Source organism: Arachis hypogaea, chromosome 11, assembly GCF_003086295.3.
Source record: "Arachis hypogaea cultivar Tifrunner chromosome 11, arahy.Tifrunner.gnm2.J5K5, whole genome shotgun sequence".
Classification (NCBI taxonomy): domain Eukaryota; kingdom Viridiplantae; phylum Streptophyta; class Magnoliopsida; order Fabales; family Fabaceae; genus Arachis; species Arachis hypogaea.
In genome coordinates this window covers 148,831,699-148,847,040 of record NC_092046.1, presented here as the reverse complement: position 1 = coordinate 148,847,040, position 15,342 = coordinate 148,831,699, and the positions used below count along the sequence as shown (strand labels likewise).

Here is a 15,342-nt window from a genome sequence, read left to right as displayed (position 1 = left end):
ACACAATGTCAATTTACTGAATAACAAAATTGGGTTTACTTAGAAGTACATATCAAACAATAAAGTATCACACTAATTACAACTACTACAAATATAAGAATCATTAACAGTTTCATAACTCTAACTTTAACTTCCAAACTGCCTAATTTCTATGCCATTTTTACCCTCCATCCATCATAGTCACTTTTAACCTCTAAATCAGTTCCTGCATCTTTCTTTGTACCACCCACAGTTCTTGATAATCATCATCATTAACCCGCTTAATGTAATTGTAGTGACTGCCCTTCCGTAATTTTTAAAAGTAGAGAACAAAAAAAATAAAAAAATACCCAACAACAAAAAATAAGATGAAAAATCTTTAACTTTTTTTCAACACCACTCACCTGCTACTTTACATACATGGAACAATCTGTCTGAATTTTATGCTATCCCAAATTTTTTAATCACAGCCTTCAACTCACAAAACATGATTCATCATGAAGTCTTCCTCCTTGTTCGCATTGAAGCGATGGAACCATGACTGTTGTGCGACAGATACAACAAACTACCACCACGACCTCCATTTCCTATTTCCATTCTCGCGGTGAACCAACAATTTCAGGTTCTACCAAAGTCCATGGCCATCTAAGTGTTGACGGTAACTTATTTACAATTAAATTTAGTATTAGGATTCATTCATTTAGGGATTGATTTAAATTGTTCTAACATACTTATCTTGTCAGCAATAAGAAAATATTACTTGACATCTGTCAAGTTAGCAGTTAACGGGACACATCAATAAATATTAATCACCTTAGTAAAACAGATGATAAAAGAACGAACATGACCAAATTGGTTATCTTTTGATTTTGGAGACAAATTTAATTAATTTTATCTTTCGAAAATAAAAATAAAGATCAAAATATTTTTTATGAACGATTTTGACTATTAACTCTAATACTATTTTAATATAGGGATTTAGACGTTATCATATCTGCTAGCAACCTAAAATAATGGTTTATTATATTACACCGCTTGAACACAATTATGCTCCTTGTTAACCTAGGATCTCAATTATTGCTGTAGGGTTGCTCCTATGATCCTGTTCCAAAGGAATACACGACGAAATCACAGAATCCTTAAACTAAACACATACACTCACAACCTATATATTAAGAGCCACCATATATATAGTTCACCGAAAAATAAAATAAAATCCGTGCCAATATGAATTATGATATAGTAGTGATGTTCTCCAATGTTATTGGGAATCGAAAAGTTAATTAAACTACTAGGATAACGTGAGAGACAAAGCTAGAAACAGAGAGAGAGACAGCTGTCTTGTCCTTGTATTCTTGTACCGTTGTACGTATGATTTTGTCAACCTAACGTATCTTATGTTTATGAGCGTGATATGTATGGATATGCCAAAATCATGCAACTTCAAACCCTGCCCCACTTTTATTTAACAAAAAGATAGGATCTAATTAGATTTTAGATATTTACAATATTATGCCCAGCTAATTAATTAAGGCAACTAAATTTTTATTAGGTACCCATCATCATAATAAACATTATTTACTTTTCAGAATAAATTACTATTTGTACTCGTAAAAAATATAGATGCTGACAAATGTATCCAGAATAAAACGACAATTATAACTATAGAAGATAGTTTTCGTGTGCTAAGAGTACCCAGACATTGGTTACACAATTGGTCCGTTAGGGTATTCTTGGCATACAGAAACTATCTTTCGTAGATACAATTATATGGATATATTTGTCAGTGTTTATATCTTTCGTTCATGGATACAAATGGTAATTTATTCTTACTTTTCAATATAATACTATACTATTGTAGGTTATTATTGTTGAAGATTTTTTGTCCAGGTGATAGAATCATTCTTGGATCAAATTGATTTTTTCTTTCTACAAAAACCTTCCATTTATTATCCCCAAAATGGTTTTTCCATTCTTCTTGTGTGCTGTGTTGGGCAAGATATTGCTTCACCTTGATGCCATTATCACTACAAAACTTCAAGATTTCTTTGTTTTCAGCATCAAATTCATTCCATTTATCAAACCCAGTTGAGTGCAAAAATCCCACCGTGTAGAACACATCTTCATCTGGAATTGATGCTGACATCTTATCATCCCACCTGGAATTAATTAATTAATAATTAGTACTTTTAATTAAAAAATATTATTTATACATTAAAATTAGTCATTAAAAATAGACACTGTATATTTATGTATAAATATATATATTGTTTAGTTTATTTTTAATGTATATTTTATATTAATAGTTAATTTTGGTTAATTTTAGTGATTAATTTTAATGTACACGTAACATAGTCAATAAACTTAAAATTTAATTTTTGTACAACCATCTAATTACAAATTCACATCACACCAATATTAAATTGAAATAAAATCTTACAACATTAGTGTATCAAAAATAAATTTAAAATTTAAGAAACGTTAAAATAAGTGTGATTAATTTAATTAGGGCTTACTTGCTTCTGTTCATGGGATAAACCAAGACAGGTCCAGTGGTAATGTTTCTTTTGAAAATGATGCCCCTGAAAACGCCTGAATTAAATTGCATGATTTGAGATTTTGGTATGAACAAATTAAGCCACGGATGAGGAACTTCCCACAACCCTTGTGACTGAAGCCACAACTCTCCACTTCGGACTCTATTCAAGAACTCAACATATGACACATGTTTCTCATAATAAAACCCAGGGATGTTCCCCATTCCTTCTAGCAGTTCTTCAATTTCCTACAAAAAATTAAGCACAAACAATTTATATATATTTTTATTGTTAACAATTTTTAACACTTGGCTAGCTTTACTAAATTGCCATGCATTATCCGAAAAAACCCACATCTTTTGGTTAACATTTTTATAAATCAATGTATCTAAGACAAAAAAAAAGTTTGAAATAATTATTATTAATACCACTTGTTTTACATAAGATTTTAAAGTCCAAAATTCGATCATCTGTAAATTAAAAAATTATTTATATAAAAATTTATATAAATTCAAAAGAAACTATTCTTAAAAAAAATGTACTAAAACTATATTAATTTATGTGTTTTTTTTTTATCAGTATAACTAAGTATCTTTTAAAAATTCTCCTTTAATCAGTTTTTAAAGGAGAGAAAAAATAAAAAATAAATAATTTTTTAAATTTTTTGAATAATTAATATTGTAAAATGGATATAAAAAATTAAAATAATATATTATTAAATTTAAAGGATAAGTAGTATTTTTGTTTTTTTATTATAATTTAAATAATTTTTGGCATGAAGATATATATTGTACCTTGTTCACATTTTCTTGGGATTGGTGATGATAATAATATTTAGAGAGTTCAAGGCAATAGAGAATTTTGTGTTTGGTTATTAAGGTAGCAATTCTGAGATGATCGGAGAGAGGGAAGAAAGAGGATCTCCAATTATTTATGGGACCTTGGTGCATTAGCAAATTCCCTTCCAAATAATCCAACGCTTTGATTGAGATTAATCGTTCCTGGTCTCTTGTGAAAGCAGAGAAGTCACTATAGAGCAATCTTATCCACTTAACCTGCATGCATGTCCCAACAAAAAAAACTCATCATCACCATTAATCATGATTAATTATTCACCATATCTTCTACTAATTATTAATTAACGTACTAATTAATAATGCATGCATGCGTTTATGAATATACATGCATGGTACTATAATAATGCTTCATTCATGCTGGCCCTTGTCTAAGTAAACTACAAAAATTACCCATTGCTACTTCATGTGTTAGAAGCCTTGAATAATTTTAGAATAAATATATTTGTTTTAATCTATATAGTACTATTTATGATGTAACACATCATTCTTGTGACTTATTCTTGTCTCTCATCACATCAATAGATACATAGGTGCATGCATATTATTTCAAACAATAATGTAAGTGTCTCCAAAATCGGTCGCATACACATTAAAAATAATTAAATAGTATATATTTAAAAAATTTTAATATATAAATAATATTTTTATATTTTAAATTTTAAATATTAATGTATATGTTAAAATAAATAAATAAATAATAATTTTTTATGTATTTATCTTTTTTAATTAAGGAATCATTTTTTTTAGTGAATAAAATTATTTTTATATTTTAAATTTTAAATTTTAAACTCTAAATTTTACTCTTTAAAATTTAGTCCTTAATTCTAAAAGTAACTAAGCCTTTCAAAAAAATAATTAATTAAAAATTAATTCCTACACTTATTCATATACATTATATGTCTTTCACCGGATGACTATTGCACCAATGATGTGAAACGTATGAGCCAACTAACTACCAAGAAAAATATGACACAATGGAATAAGGACAAGAACATTTATTCTTATCCATTAATTATGTTAATTATTACTATGTTGCATTAAGAATATACATACCTAATTATTTCTACGTTAAATTACTTTTTCGGTTTTTATAATTTTACTAAAATTATAATTATATTTTTATCTTTTAAAACATTTTAATTAATTCTTTACATTATTTTAAATTTTTGTAATTAAATTATTACTTTAAAAAAGCTTTAGAGTTAATATTTTATTCTAAAAATAAAAAAACGTTCAGATTTAGGAATTTAACTCTTAAATATGAGTATTTTTAATATTTTTAAAAATTTTTAATTATAAAAATTTAATTATAAATTTAATTATAAATTTAATAAAATTATAAGGACTAACAAAATTATTTAATCTTATTTTTATTGATCATTATGAAAAATGTTTTACACCTATATAGTATAGTACATATAAAAAAGAAATTAATTAAAAAAATAAAAACAAAAATCCCCACTTTTCTCATGAGACATATGCATATGAAAGTAATCCTTTAAGCAGGAACGTAATGGTTGAAGAATAGGACAAATCAGCTTGGAATTATTAAGAATTGTTAGAAGAGAAAGCTACAAGACAAAAAGTCCAAGTTATATATTATTGTGTAAAAATAAAGAATTCAATTAGAAATAAAGTTAAGTTTTTCTGTCAATCAATTATAAATTATTTTCTTGAAATTATTTTTAACTTTAAATTTTAAAATTTAAGTTTTAAATCTTAATTTAAAAAAGATAAAATTAAAAATAATTAATATTAATAAATTATTTTTTTTATATTTTTTAAAATGAAAACGTACCTTTGTGGGTGCTGGGTGAAGAGAAATTCTTGCTCTTGTTATAACTCCAAACTGTCCTAAGCCTCCAAGAACCGCGTGAAATAACTCTGAATTCTTTTGCTTAGAGCATGTTATTAAATCTCCCTTTCCTAAAAAAATTCATTAATTAATTAAATAATATAGATAATTGCATGAATGAATCTTATAAGGTGAAGACTCGGGTGAAGTCGACTTCATGTGAAGTTAATATCTAAGAGCTGTTAGACAAAAATATAGTCAAATCAGTCAAATTATCTAACGATTCTCAGATATTAACTTCGCGTAAAGTCGACTGCACCTGAGTTTCCACTATCTTATAATAAACGGTGACATCATGAAAAGAAAAAAACGTTTCATGTTCATATTTCATATTATTTTATATTAATCTGAAAGAAATGGACCGTGTGTAAGACTTGGACTAACATACAAATAAGTCATGAAGTCAAACAAAGAAAAAATAATGGAGGGTATGACCGTGTGAACGTAATTGCTTCTTAATCTAATAACAAGTTAATTAACAACTAAGCTATTCAAGAATTTTGAAAGGGATTGCATCATTCTACCAAATCTCGTACAAATTCAACAACCAATACTTAAAATTAATTATTGAGTGAAGTCTAAAACATGTTTTAAAATAATTATAGTTTAGCTTGACATACATTATGTGTGACGCAATATAATATAGGAACGTACATGTCATTTCACAAGAGAGAGAAAAACTCAAACTATCTTTTTTTTTTAATGATCTCTATAATTAATTTATATAATTTAAAAATTAAAAAATGGATATTGTTTTATATTTCACTTGCTTCCAACATCCATGAAACAGCTATATATTCTCTCAAAAGAAAAAGATGATAAGGGAACACAGACACAAACACAAACACAAATCCTTATGATATATCTTTTTATTATTAGATAAAATTAATGATATTGCCAAAAATATCACTCATATGAGATTATATATTAGAAATTACTAAAGGAAATTAGTATTATAAACTTTTTTTTTCTTACATAGAATATTAGATTATATTAGATGGATGCCACACCTTATTACTTATACATATCCAAAAATGGAGAAGTGTGTATACAAGGATTTGATTGTTAATTAAAGTGCAGAAATTGATAAATTAAAAAAATAAATTATAAATATTTATTCTTAGAAAACTCAATTTTCTCATATAATTTTACCCATTCATAACCCTATATGCATAATCCAAAGAAGTTCACCTCTAAACATTTTAATTTCAATGAAAAATAAAAAGAAAGCAGAGCATCTCTTGCAGTTGCTTTTACTAGAAGTTAATAGTTAAGAATCGTTAAATTATTTAATATATTTAATTAAATTAAAATTTAATAATTTTTAAGTATTAATTTCATACGAAGACATCTGTACCTAAATTTTCACTAAGAATTAAGGTGAAAACTCAGGTGCAGTCGACTTCATGTGAAAATTGATAGTTGAGAGTTGTTAGATGAAAATTTAGACAAATCAATCAAATAATCTAACGGCTCTTAATTATCAACTTCACGTGAAGTCGACTGTAACTAAATTTTCACCAAGAATTAATCAAGTTAAGTAAAGTAAGTTAATACCAGTAACAACATCCATCTCAAGAACATTGGAGATTTGAGGTCCATATCTGAATGATTGGCCACTAATCCCAGCGTTGGAGAGTGTCCCTCCCACACTCAAATACAAATAATCCGTCCAAGAAATCGGTGCAACTCCATTTTCAACGGTCTCATTCAACACATCGATCCAAAGTTGTTCTCCACCAACATCAACATATTCCCCATACACATCAATACTTATCCCTCCAACTCCCTTCTTCTTTCTCTCCCTCCTCAGGGCGGCCATGTCCACGACTACGCCGTCGCGAGCCATGGCCTGCCCACCCGTAGAGTGGCCCTGTCCTCTCGCGGCTATCGCGAACGGAACAGGGCTACTGTACGACGATTTAATCAAGTTCGCTATGTCGTCCACGGAAGCCGGATGGAACACCATTGCCGGCACTTCGTGGACTATGTTGCCAAAGTCTCTGTAAACCTTCCAGAGACTTTCGGTGTCGTTACGGAGCTTATCGGAAATGTTTTCCACGGCGGAAATCTCTTCCGCCGTCACAATTTTTCCCAAAGTGGTTATGATTATTAGAAGTAGTTTGAAGTATGTTGGAAACTGAAAAGTCTTCTCAGCCATTTTTTTCAAAAGGAAAAATTAAAGATATAATAGAATTTAGTTATTTGTGAAGAAGAAGAAGAAGATTGATGTTTATGGAGGAGTAGTGGGTGGAAGAAGGTGATGGAGGTTGGGGCTATAAATAGAAGGGAATGAATGGAAGAAGGAAGTTGCATGAGAAAGAGATAGAGTTTTGGAAAATCTACGAGTGAAGGAGGGAATCTTTGTCTTTTTAGGGATAATTGAAAACGACGTCGTATTTGTGCAAAGAATTTGGGGCTTCTCCAAAGCCTAAATGTCAAATTTCAAAGATACGATGGAAACATATCATAGATTGTATTTTATTTATTTTTTTCCCCTTAGCTTCCCCTTCCAAAACGTCATGAGCTTTTTCATGTCAAGGCAACCATCAAAAATCACATCATTTCAATGGTAAAAATTTAAATGGAGTCGACTTTACGTTAAATTGATAGCTGAGAGTTGTTAGATGAAAATTTAGTCAAATCAGTCAAATTATCTAACAACTCTCAATTATTAACTTTACATGAAGTTAATTGCACCTTTCCACCAATTTCAATACATCACTCAAAGTTTAAAAAAAAAAAAAACTGCTTAAACCATCTCAGTTTATTTTATTTAATATTTATTTATTATTGGGTATATTAAATAAAGCTAAAAATAATAATTTTTAATTAACAAATATTTTTAAAATTTAATTTATAATAAATGTATGATTTTTATAATTAACAAAAAAAAAATTGAAAGGTATAGGAAGCTAGTATAAATGCATATAAAATAATATATTAAAGATATAATTATTTATGGACTTAGTTATTAACTTAATTTTTTTAATAAATAATTTTATAATGTGATATTAAAATTTTTATAATTAAAAAATTTAAAAGTTAATTTTTGTTGGCTAAAAAATTTTTATATATATAAAGAAAATAAAAAAAGAAAAAAAGTACAAAATTAGCACGAACCAATAATTAATTTTAAATTAATTATTGGTGTATATTTGCATACGTGTTTGTTGTGGTTGTGTATACGTGTTCCTTTTGATTGTGTGTGCATCATCATGATCATGAAGATTCTGAGAAATTTAATTAACATTTGAACCCACAGATTTTCTAGCATTTGTTGTGGGCTTTATCATCCCCGGGGTTAAAAAATGGGAGGGAATTGAAGTAAGGCCGTTTGATTGTGATCAAATGGTCAATGGTCAACACTGGTCAACTTTAGTCAATTCTTATTATCTTACCCCACCATCATTTTTTTTTATGTGACCATACTAGTTATATTAGGGATGAAGCATAGTCAAAATTAGGTAATTATCAAAAGGATCTCGTCGAGATTTTGTTTTTGGAATTAGGAAGACTTAGTCATTGATGAGTGATCTAATAAGTAACATTATTATTGCAGTCAACTTTTGTGGTTCATGGAAGGGTAAAATCAAATGTGATTAATTGAATGAGACATGAGACCGGATTTTCTTCAGCCCAAGATCTCTGTGTACATTAGCGTTTAGTAGAGAGACAGAGATTGAAAGACTAAGATTGAGAGACAGAGACTAAGAAATAGAGACAGAAATAAATATTAGTATTTTGTTTGGTGCAAAGTGGGAGACAGAAATTAAAACAATAATAAAATTCTAATTTAATTTATACAAAAGATAAAATTGGAATTAATTAATTAAAATAAGGGTATTTTAAGTATAAAATATTATTAAAATTTCAGTTTTTGTTTCTAAAAATTTCAGTCACTGTATCCTCACTTTTTGGAGATATTGAAATACTGAAATTTTAGGAACAGAGACAGAAATTTTAATGCTAATTTCTGAACCAACAAACATGATATTGAGTCTCAGTCTCTCAATCTCAGTACTTCAAAACAAACGCTAATGGAACATGTGTAATCAATGGTAAATTAAAGTTGGGCATGGAAAATATAATTAGAAGTTTAGAACTATATGAATTATGATTAGTTGATTATGCCCACCAATATAATCTAAGCCAAAGAAAATTATGGATCAAATAAGATTCTGTGCCAAGTTTAGATTGGTTATTAAGGTACTAAAGGAGAAGCTTTCGTTTTCATTATTAATTAATAATTAAACGAAAATATTTGGTAACCAAAGAAAATTAGTCAAAAACAGCCATAACTTTCCTTATTTAGCATTTATTAATTGTTGAGACAATTAATGAATGCTAAATAAAGCAAATAAGTTCTGGCTGTATTTTTTGTCTCCCTAGCATTACCCATAATTAAATTAGTTGGCTCTTTAATTTGGGTTTATTATATCTTTACCTAATTGACCAATAATTATATTATATTGTTCTTTGTTCAGCCTTAATTAACTAGATAATCTCGTATAATGTGTGTGTACATATATAATTAATTATCTCAACAAGCACCTGACATGCATTCTATAAAAATAGAGGAAGAAAACAATGCCATGCACACGCAAGAGGTTCAGTGAGCTTGATAATTTTTTTTATGTTACTATTAATAGCAATTTAATTAGGGTCTGGCTTAGCTTCCTGGGATCTCTTAATTAGTTGGTGATGTTCATCGAGTTTATATTTTATACAATTAAATATTATACTTGCTAGAAATATGACCCCAATTAGTACATTGTGTACACAGAATATTTTTGTCAAATAAAAATATTTTATCAATTTTGGCATATCTCTATAGCTTCTTCTAAATAAATTGACGTCTACTTTTCAATGTCTCATATATTTTTTTTTCAAGCTAATTAGTATATGTGTTGTAATTAATAAGGTCCTATAATTAAGCAAGCAAAGTGGCATTCAAAGAACAATCTTTGACCAATAGATCTCACAGGTAGGAGGAGCTATCATCAGAGACCCCCCACCATGCATATTATAGCTCTGTGGAATTAACCATTAACCATATATATTCTACTAATTCTTCCAATTCAAGATTGCAATCTTTGACGATACATGTGCTCCATGCATGACCGACTAATAAATGCATCACTAAGAGGACAGAATAATAATGTTAGATGATTATTAAAATTTATTATTTTTTGTTATTAATATTTAAAATATAAAATAAAATATATTATTAAATTGTTAAATTAAAAAAATTAAGTTAATAATTAAATAATAGTTAAAAATAATAAATTTTAATAATTTTTAATATTTCTCTAAATTAACAGAAAATACTACAAGACCAATATTTTTAGATGGAAAAAATGGGAGAATCAAATAGTGTTAATTTAAATATAAAAATAAAAAAAATATTGATCACCTATAATTTCTTTTAATGATCAAAGGTGTATATGCATGTTACTTTTTCTTAAGGGATAGTTAACTTATTAGGTTCACTAAATTCTAATTTTGACATTGTATTAGAACTTATACTTATTGGATCAAATGTTATTAGGCTAAATTACTTGTAAATTAGGTGTTTAAGCTCCATTGAGCTAGATAGTTAATTTTATCCTTTTTGAAATTGAATATCTTAGCTTGTAACTTGTTCTATGGCAGCATCATTGGTATCTTGGCATCTTTGACACCAATTTTTGTAGTAAGAGCAGTACCGGGAGTGAAAAAAAATGACCACATACAATGAACTACGTACTTGATTACGTCTGCAGGTCAATACATACTGTAAGGCACTCTAGTCAAGGCAGGGTATCTATATCATCATGCATTCATGCATGCATATATTCCATATTTGATAGCTTCAAAATATAAGAGAAAAAATTCTAAACAGCTTATGATCATTATTTCGAAAGATAATAAAATTTTTAATAAAAATATATTATTTATGATTTATAATTTTTATTTTTATGAAATTGATTAGTTTTTTGTTAATATTTTTTTTGTATTAATAGAATAAACTTATATGACATGTTAAATTATTAATTAATTTATTAAAAACTAACTAAGATTAATAATATTTTTATTTTTTATTATTTTTAAATACATTAGTTAAATTTATTATGTAAAACTAAAAAATATTAGTGATTTTTAAATTATTTTTACTTATAAAAATTAAATAAAGGATATATTAGTAATTAATATTTCACATAAATATATTTTGAAGAGAAATTATTGATAGAGAGACTAACCAGACTTCGTAGTCTTTCAAAAAAAATTAGCAAGAATTGATTTGGATATTCACTTAAAATATAATTATTTACTTATATTTTTTATCAGCTTAAATTTTTTTTAAAATAATTCATAACATGTTATTAGAACTTTTATAGTTTAAAAGTTTAGAATTTGATTATTAATTTTTTAAAAAAGAATTAAACAATATTATATGATTAATAAATTTTTTTATTTTTAACTAACACTTAGTCAACTTTAAATACTAAAAATTAAATTTTAAATTTTGGTAAAAATTTATACAAATTAAAAAAAACGTATAAAAAAACATATTAAAAATATATTTATTTATATATTTTATCTAATCAATTTAAAAAAAGAATTTCACAACATGCATCATTGGTAATTCAATATGAATATTAATAAATAGTAGGTATACAAAAACATAAAACTAAAAAAATGTGAGAGAATCTGAGAATGCAAAAATACACATTTCTTGGTAGAAAACATTATTGATAAGAAGGGAGATGGTGTATCTCTTTCTCCAAAATGAATAGTTTGATTCCTTGGTGGTTCAGATATGCAGAGGAAGCAACACAATTTTCAGTTGGTAGTTGATGCATGCAACATGGAAGAGCAGTGCCCTGTGTTCAGACTTCAGAGTTTTCAGACTTCAAAGAGAGGCCCCAGTGGAAACTGTTTCTTAGATATTGCATATCTTTTTGGGGATCCAATCTACCCATCAAACCGAGAAAGATCCTTATCACGTGGTCCAAATAATTAAGAACACGAACAATAAATAAAATAAATAATAATCAATTTGGACTGATTTAATGATTAACTTATTAATTAAGAAGACGAATAAATAATAAAGAGCAATGGATCGCTGGTTTTTTGTATTGGATTAGAGACTCGACCATTTTTGCTGTAAAATTATGGGAAATGAGGAAGGGATTGGAGTTTGCATATAACTGCCGCAAAATTTCTGTCGCTATCTGTTGGAATTGTTGTAATGCATGAACAATGAACTTCAAAAAACTGATCGTGGAAGTAGATGTTGCAACAATAGTTTAGAGACTCAACGGAAAAAAGAAATTGAATTTTCATCCCAGTTCTGTAATTAAAGAAGTGAAGGAATGGAAAATGAAAAATTGAAGTATATTTTTTATATAAATTTATAGAAAAGATAATAGATGTACTGATTGTCTAGAAAAAAGAGTTTAAATTTAGATGATGATTTTGTGTTTAAAAATTTATCTCTTTCTAAACTAGTTAGTATTTCCAGTAATAATGAAAGAGGAATTACTTTAGTCCGTTTTGTTTGTATTTAGGTTTTAGATTTCTGAATTTTTAGCCTCATTTTATTATCAATGAAAAGACTTATTTAAGCAAAAAGTATCAGTAATTTGAATCTCACCTTATGTATGCAGTAATTTATTGGTCAACAATAAATCTTTAAATGAAGTTTGTATGTGCAATAAATTAAACTTTGACCTATTGAACTGAAAAATACCGTAAAAAATAAAAAAATTATAGTCTTAGAGTTAAATTAAATAATAACATTTAATAAGAACTAACTCTGCTATATATATATTTTTTTAGAACAGCTGAATATATATAAATTTTGTTTTAAAAATGAACTAATTAAATGTAATATTAATTCATATTTGACTACTTTTAAATTTTAACAGTAATGTAAAAAAAATTTAATTTATCTTATTTTATTTTATATAATAATTAATAAAGACTAAATAGAACTAATTTAAATTGTATTAGCTGATTTTTTTTTTCTCTCAAACATTATTGAAATTTTAATTACTATGAGAAATGACCAGGGACGGACTTAGAGGGGGCGAGTAGTGACCTCGGTCCCCCAAAATTTTTAGAAACTATATTTATATATGAGATATGTATTTAAAAAAATAAAAAATATTATATAATTTAATAAAAATATTATATAATTTAATATTTTTATATGTATTTTTTTTATTATGTGATAGATTTATGTCTTAATTATTTAATTCATTAATATTTTTCACTTAACTAATTTAATATAATACCCTCAAGTTTTTGTAACTTTTAAATTAGTTTTTATATAATAATCTCTATATTTATTTAAAATAAATTATTTGTTTATTTTATATTAACATATTTAAAATTTATATTATTATATTAATAATAACTTACGTAGTTATATTTTGGTAATCACGTTATGTACTTTAGATATTTTTTTCTTATAAAAAATACTTATTTTTTTTAAATTTACGTTGTTGAAAGAAAAACTTTTATAAAAATATCTTATATCTTATATTCTATAAAGGTATTGTGTCTTTTAAATAATTAATCATTTATTATTTATTTTTAAATTTTTAAAAATTTTTAAAAGAATTAATTTTAATTAATAAGATATGTGATCATTTTTAACTAAATACGTTATAAATTATTGGTACTTTATAATTTTATAATATACTATTGATATTGTTATATTTTTTTATGTAACTATCATATTAAAAATAAAATTGTAAAAAAAAATTATATATATATATATATATATATATATTTTTTTTTTTTGAAAAACTAACTCTCTAATAACTATATATTAATTATTTTTATGAAATGAAAAAAATTTATCTAAAATTCGGCCCCTCCATACTAAACTTTCTGATCCGTCTCTGGAAATGACAACGCATAGATAATAAATAGATAACAGCTAAGTCTTACTTGGAGTTTGAGTTAATAGATAGGTTGGTTAATTATTTCCACCTTCTTAATTAAGGTACAATATGAAACAGCTGCAACTATATGTACTATATTCTCTCCATTTTTGACAAAATGAGCACCTCCAACCTCCTCATTTTTCATGTTATATATATTCAACCTATCCGTAATGTGGGGTTGTATTAATTGAAAGTTTGAAACTTAACCAATTAATAAGAAATTTGTGCTAATAGAGAAAGGGCTCTTATTGAATTAAGGACAAGATTTTCTCCCACATATATAGAAGTAGGTCCCACAATTTTCTTTTTAAGTACTTTGCATAAAGATTCTTCTAATTAAGGATTTTATCTGATTGTTACTTTTTAGATAAACAACTATGCAACACATATTTTATTAACGGCTTATTTTTTTCTACTAATTGAAAAATCTAGTAATGTAATCATCAGCGGTGCCTAATTTCACTACCACATGTCTTTGGACACTATGATTAATTATAGTTAGCGTTTGGTAGAAAGACAGAGACAAAAAGATTGAGATTGAGAGACTGAGACTGAGAGACAGAGATTGAAATAAATTTTAATATTCTGTTTGGTGTAAAATAGGAGATAGAAATTGAAACAAAAATAAAACTCTAATTTAATTTGTACAAAGGATAAAATTAAAATTAATTAATTGAAATGAGGGTATTTTAGGTATAAAATATTATTAAAGTTTCAGTCTCTATCTCTAAAAATTTTAGTCCCCTGTGTCCCTACTTTTTTGAGATACTAAAATATTGAAATTTTAGAGACAGAAACAGAAATTTTAGTACCAGTCTTTGAACCAACAAACATGATATTAAGTCTCAGTCTTTCAATCTCTGTCTCAGTACTTCAAAACAAACGTTACCTAATGAACCAAGTAATTTTTTTCAGCTTACGCATTGCAATTGGATAATAATAATATTGACACTAGAAAACTAATTTAATTTACTTGAGTAATTTTTTTATTTTATTCGTTTAAGTAAGTATCGAAAATTTAAATTTTTGTTTTATATAAATAATAATTTATTAATTAATAATAAATTTTTAAATAGATTGAGATTTACGACAAATTAGTTATTGATATGTAGAGATTGGAAAATAACTTAAAATACCAAAATAATATAGGCAGCAAAGATTATATATAAACTAGT

At 26.3% G+C, this 15,342-nt stretch overlaps 1 protein-coding gene across 1 annotated transcript; it reads right to left on the bottom strand.

Annotated features, from left to right (window-relative positions):
• Positions 1 to 1,415: 1,415 nt before the first annotated feature.
• LOC112723641 (cytokinin dehydrogenase 3) lies at positions 1,416 to 7,495 on the bottom strand. Its single transcript, XM_025775076.3, has 5 exons — positions 6,786 to 7,495; positions 5,172 to 5,299; positions 3,311 to 3,571; positions 2,496 to 2,764; positions 1,416 to 2,138 (listed from the first exon to the last, which is right to left on the bottom strand). Exons 1-5 carry the CDS (start codon positions 7,387 to 7,389, stop codon positions 1,832 to 1,834), a joined length of 1,569 nt encoding a protein of 522 aa, XP_025630861.1. The 5' UTR covers positions 7,390 to 7,495; the 3' UTR covers positions 1,416 to 1,831.
• Positions 7,496 to 15,342: the final 7,847 nt, after the last annotated feature.

Coding starts and splice junctions, on each gene's coding strand:
- LOC112723641 (XM_025775076.3), bottom strand. CDS start 7,389: ATGGCTGAGAAGACTTTTCAGTTTCCAACATACTTCAAACTACTTCTA. Junction 5,300..6,785: donor TGAGATGGATGTTGTTACTG/GTATTAACTTAC, acceptor GAATTTTTTTAG/GAAAGGGAGATTTAATAACA. Junction 2,765..3,310: donor CCCAAGAAAATGTGAACAAG/GTACAATATATA, acceptor AATTTTTTGTAG/GAAATTGAAGAACTGCTAGA.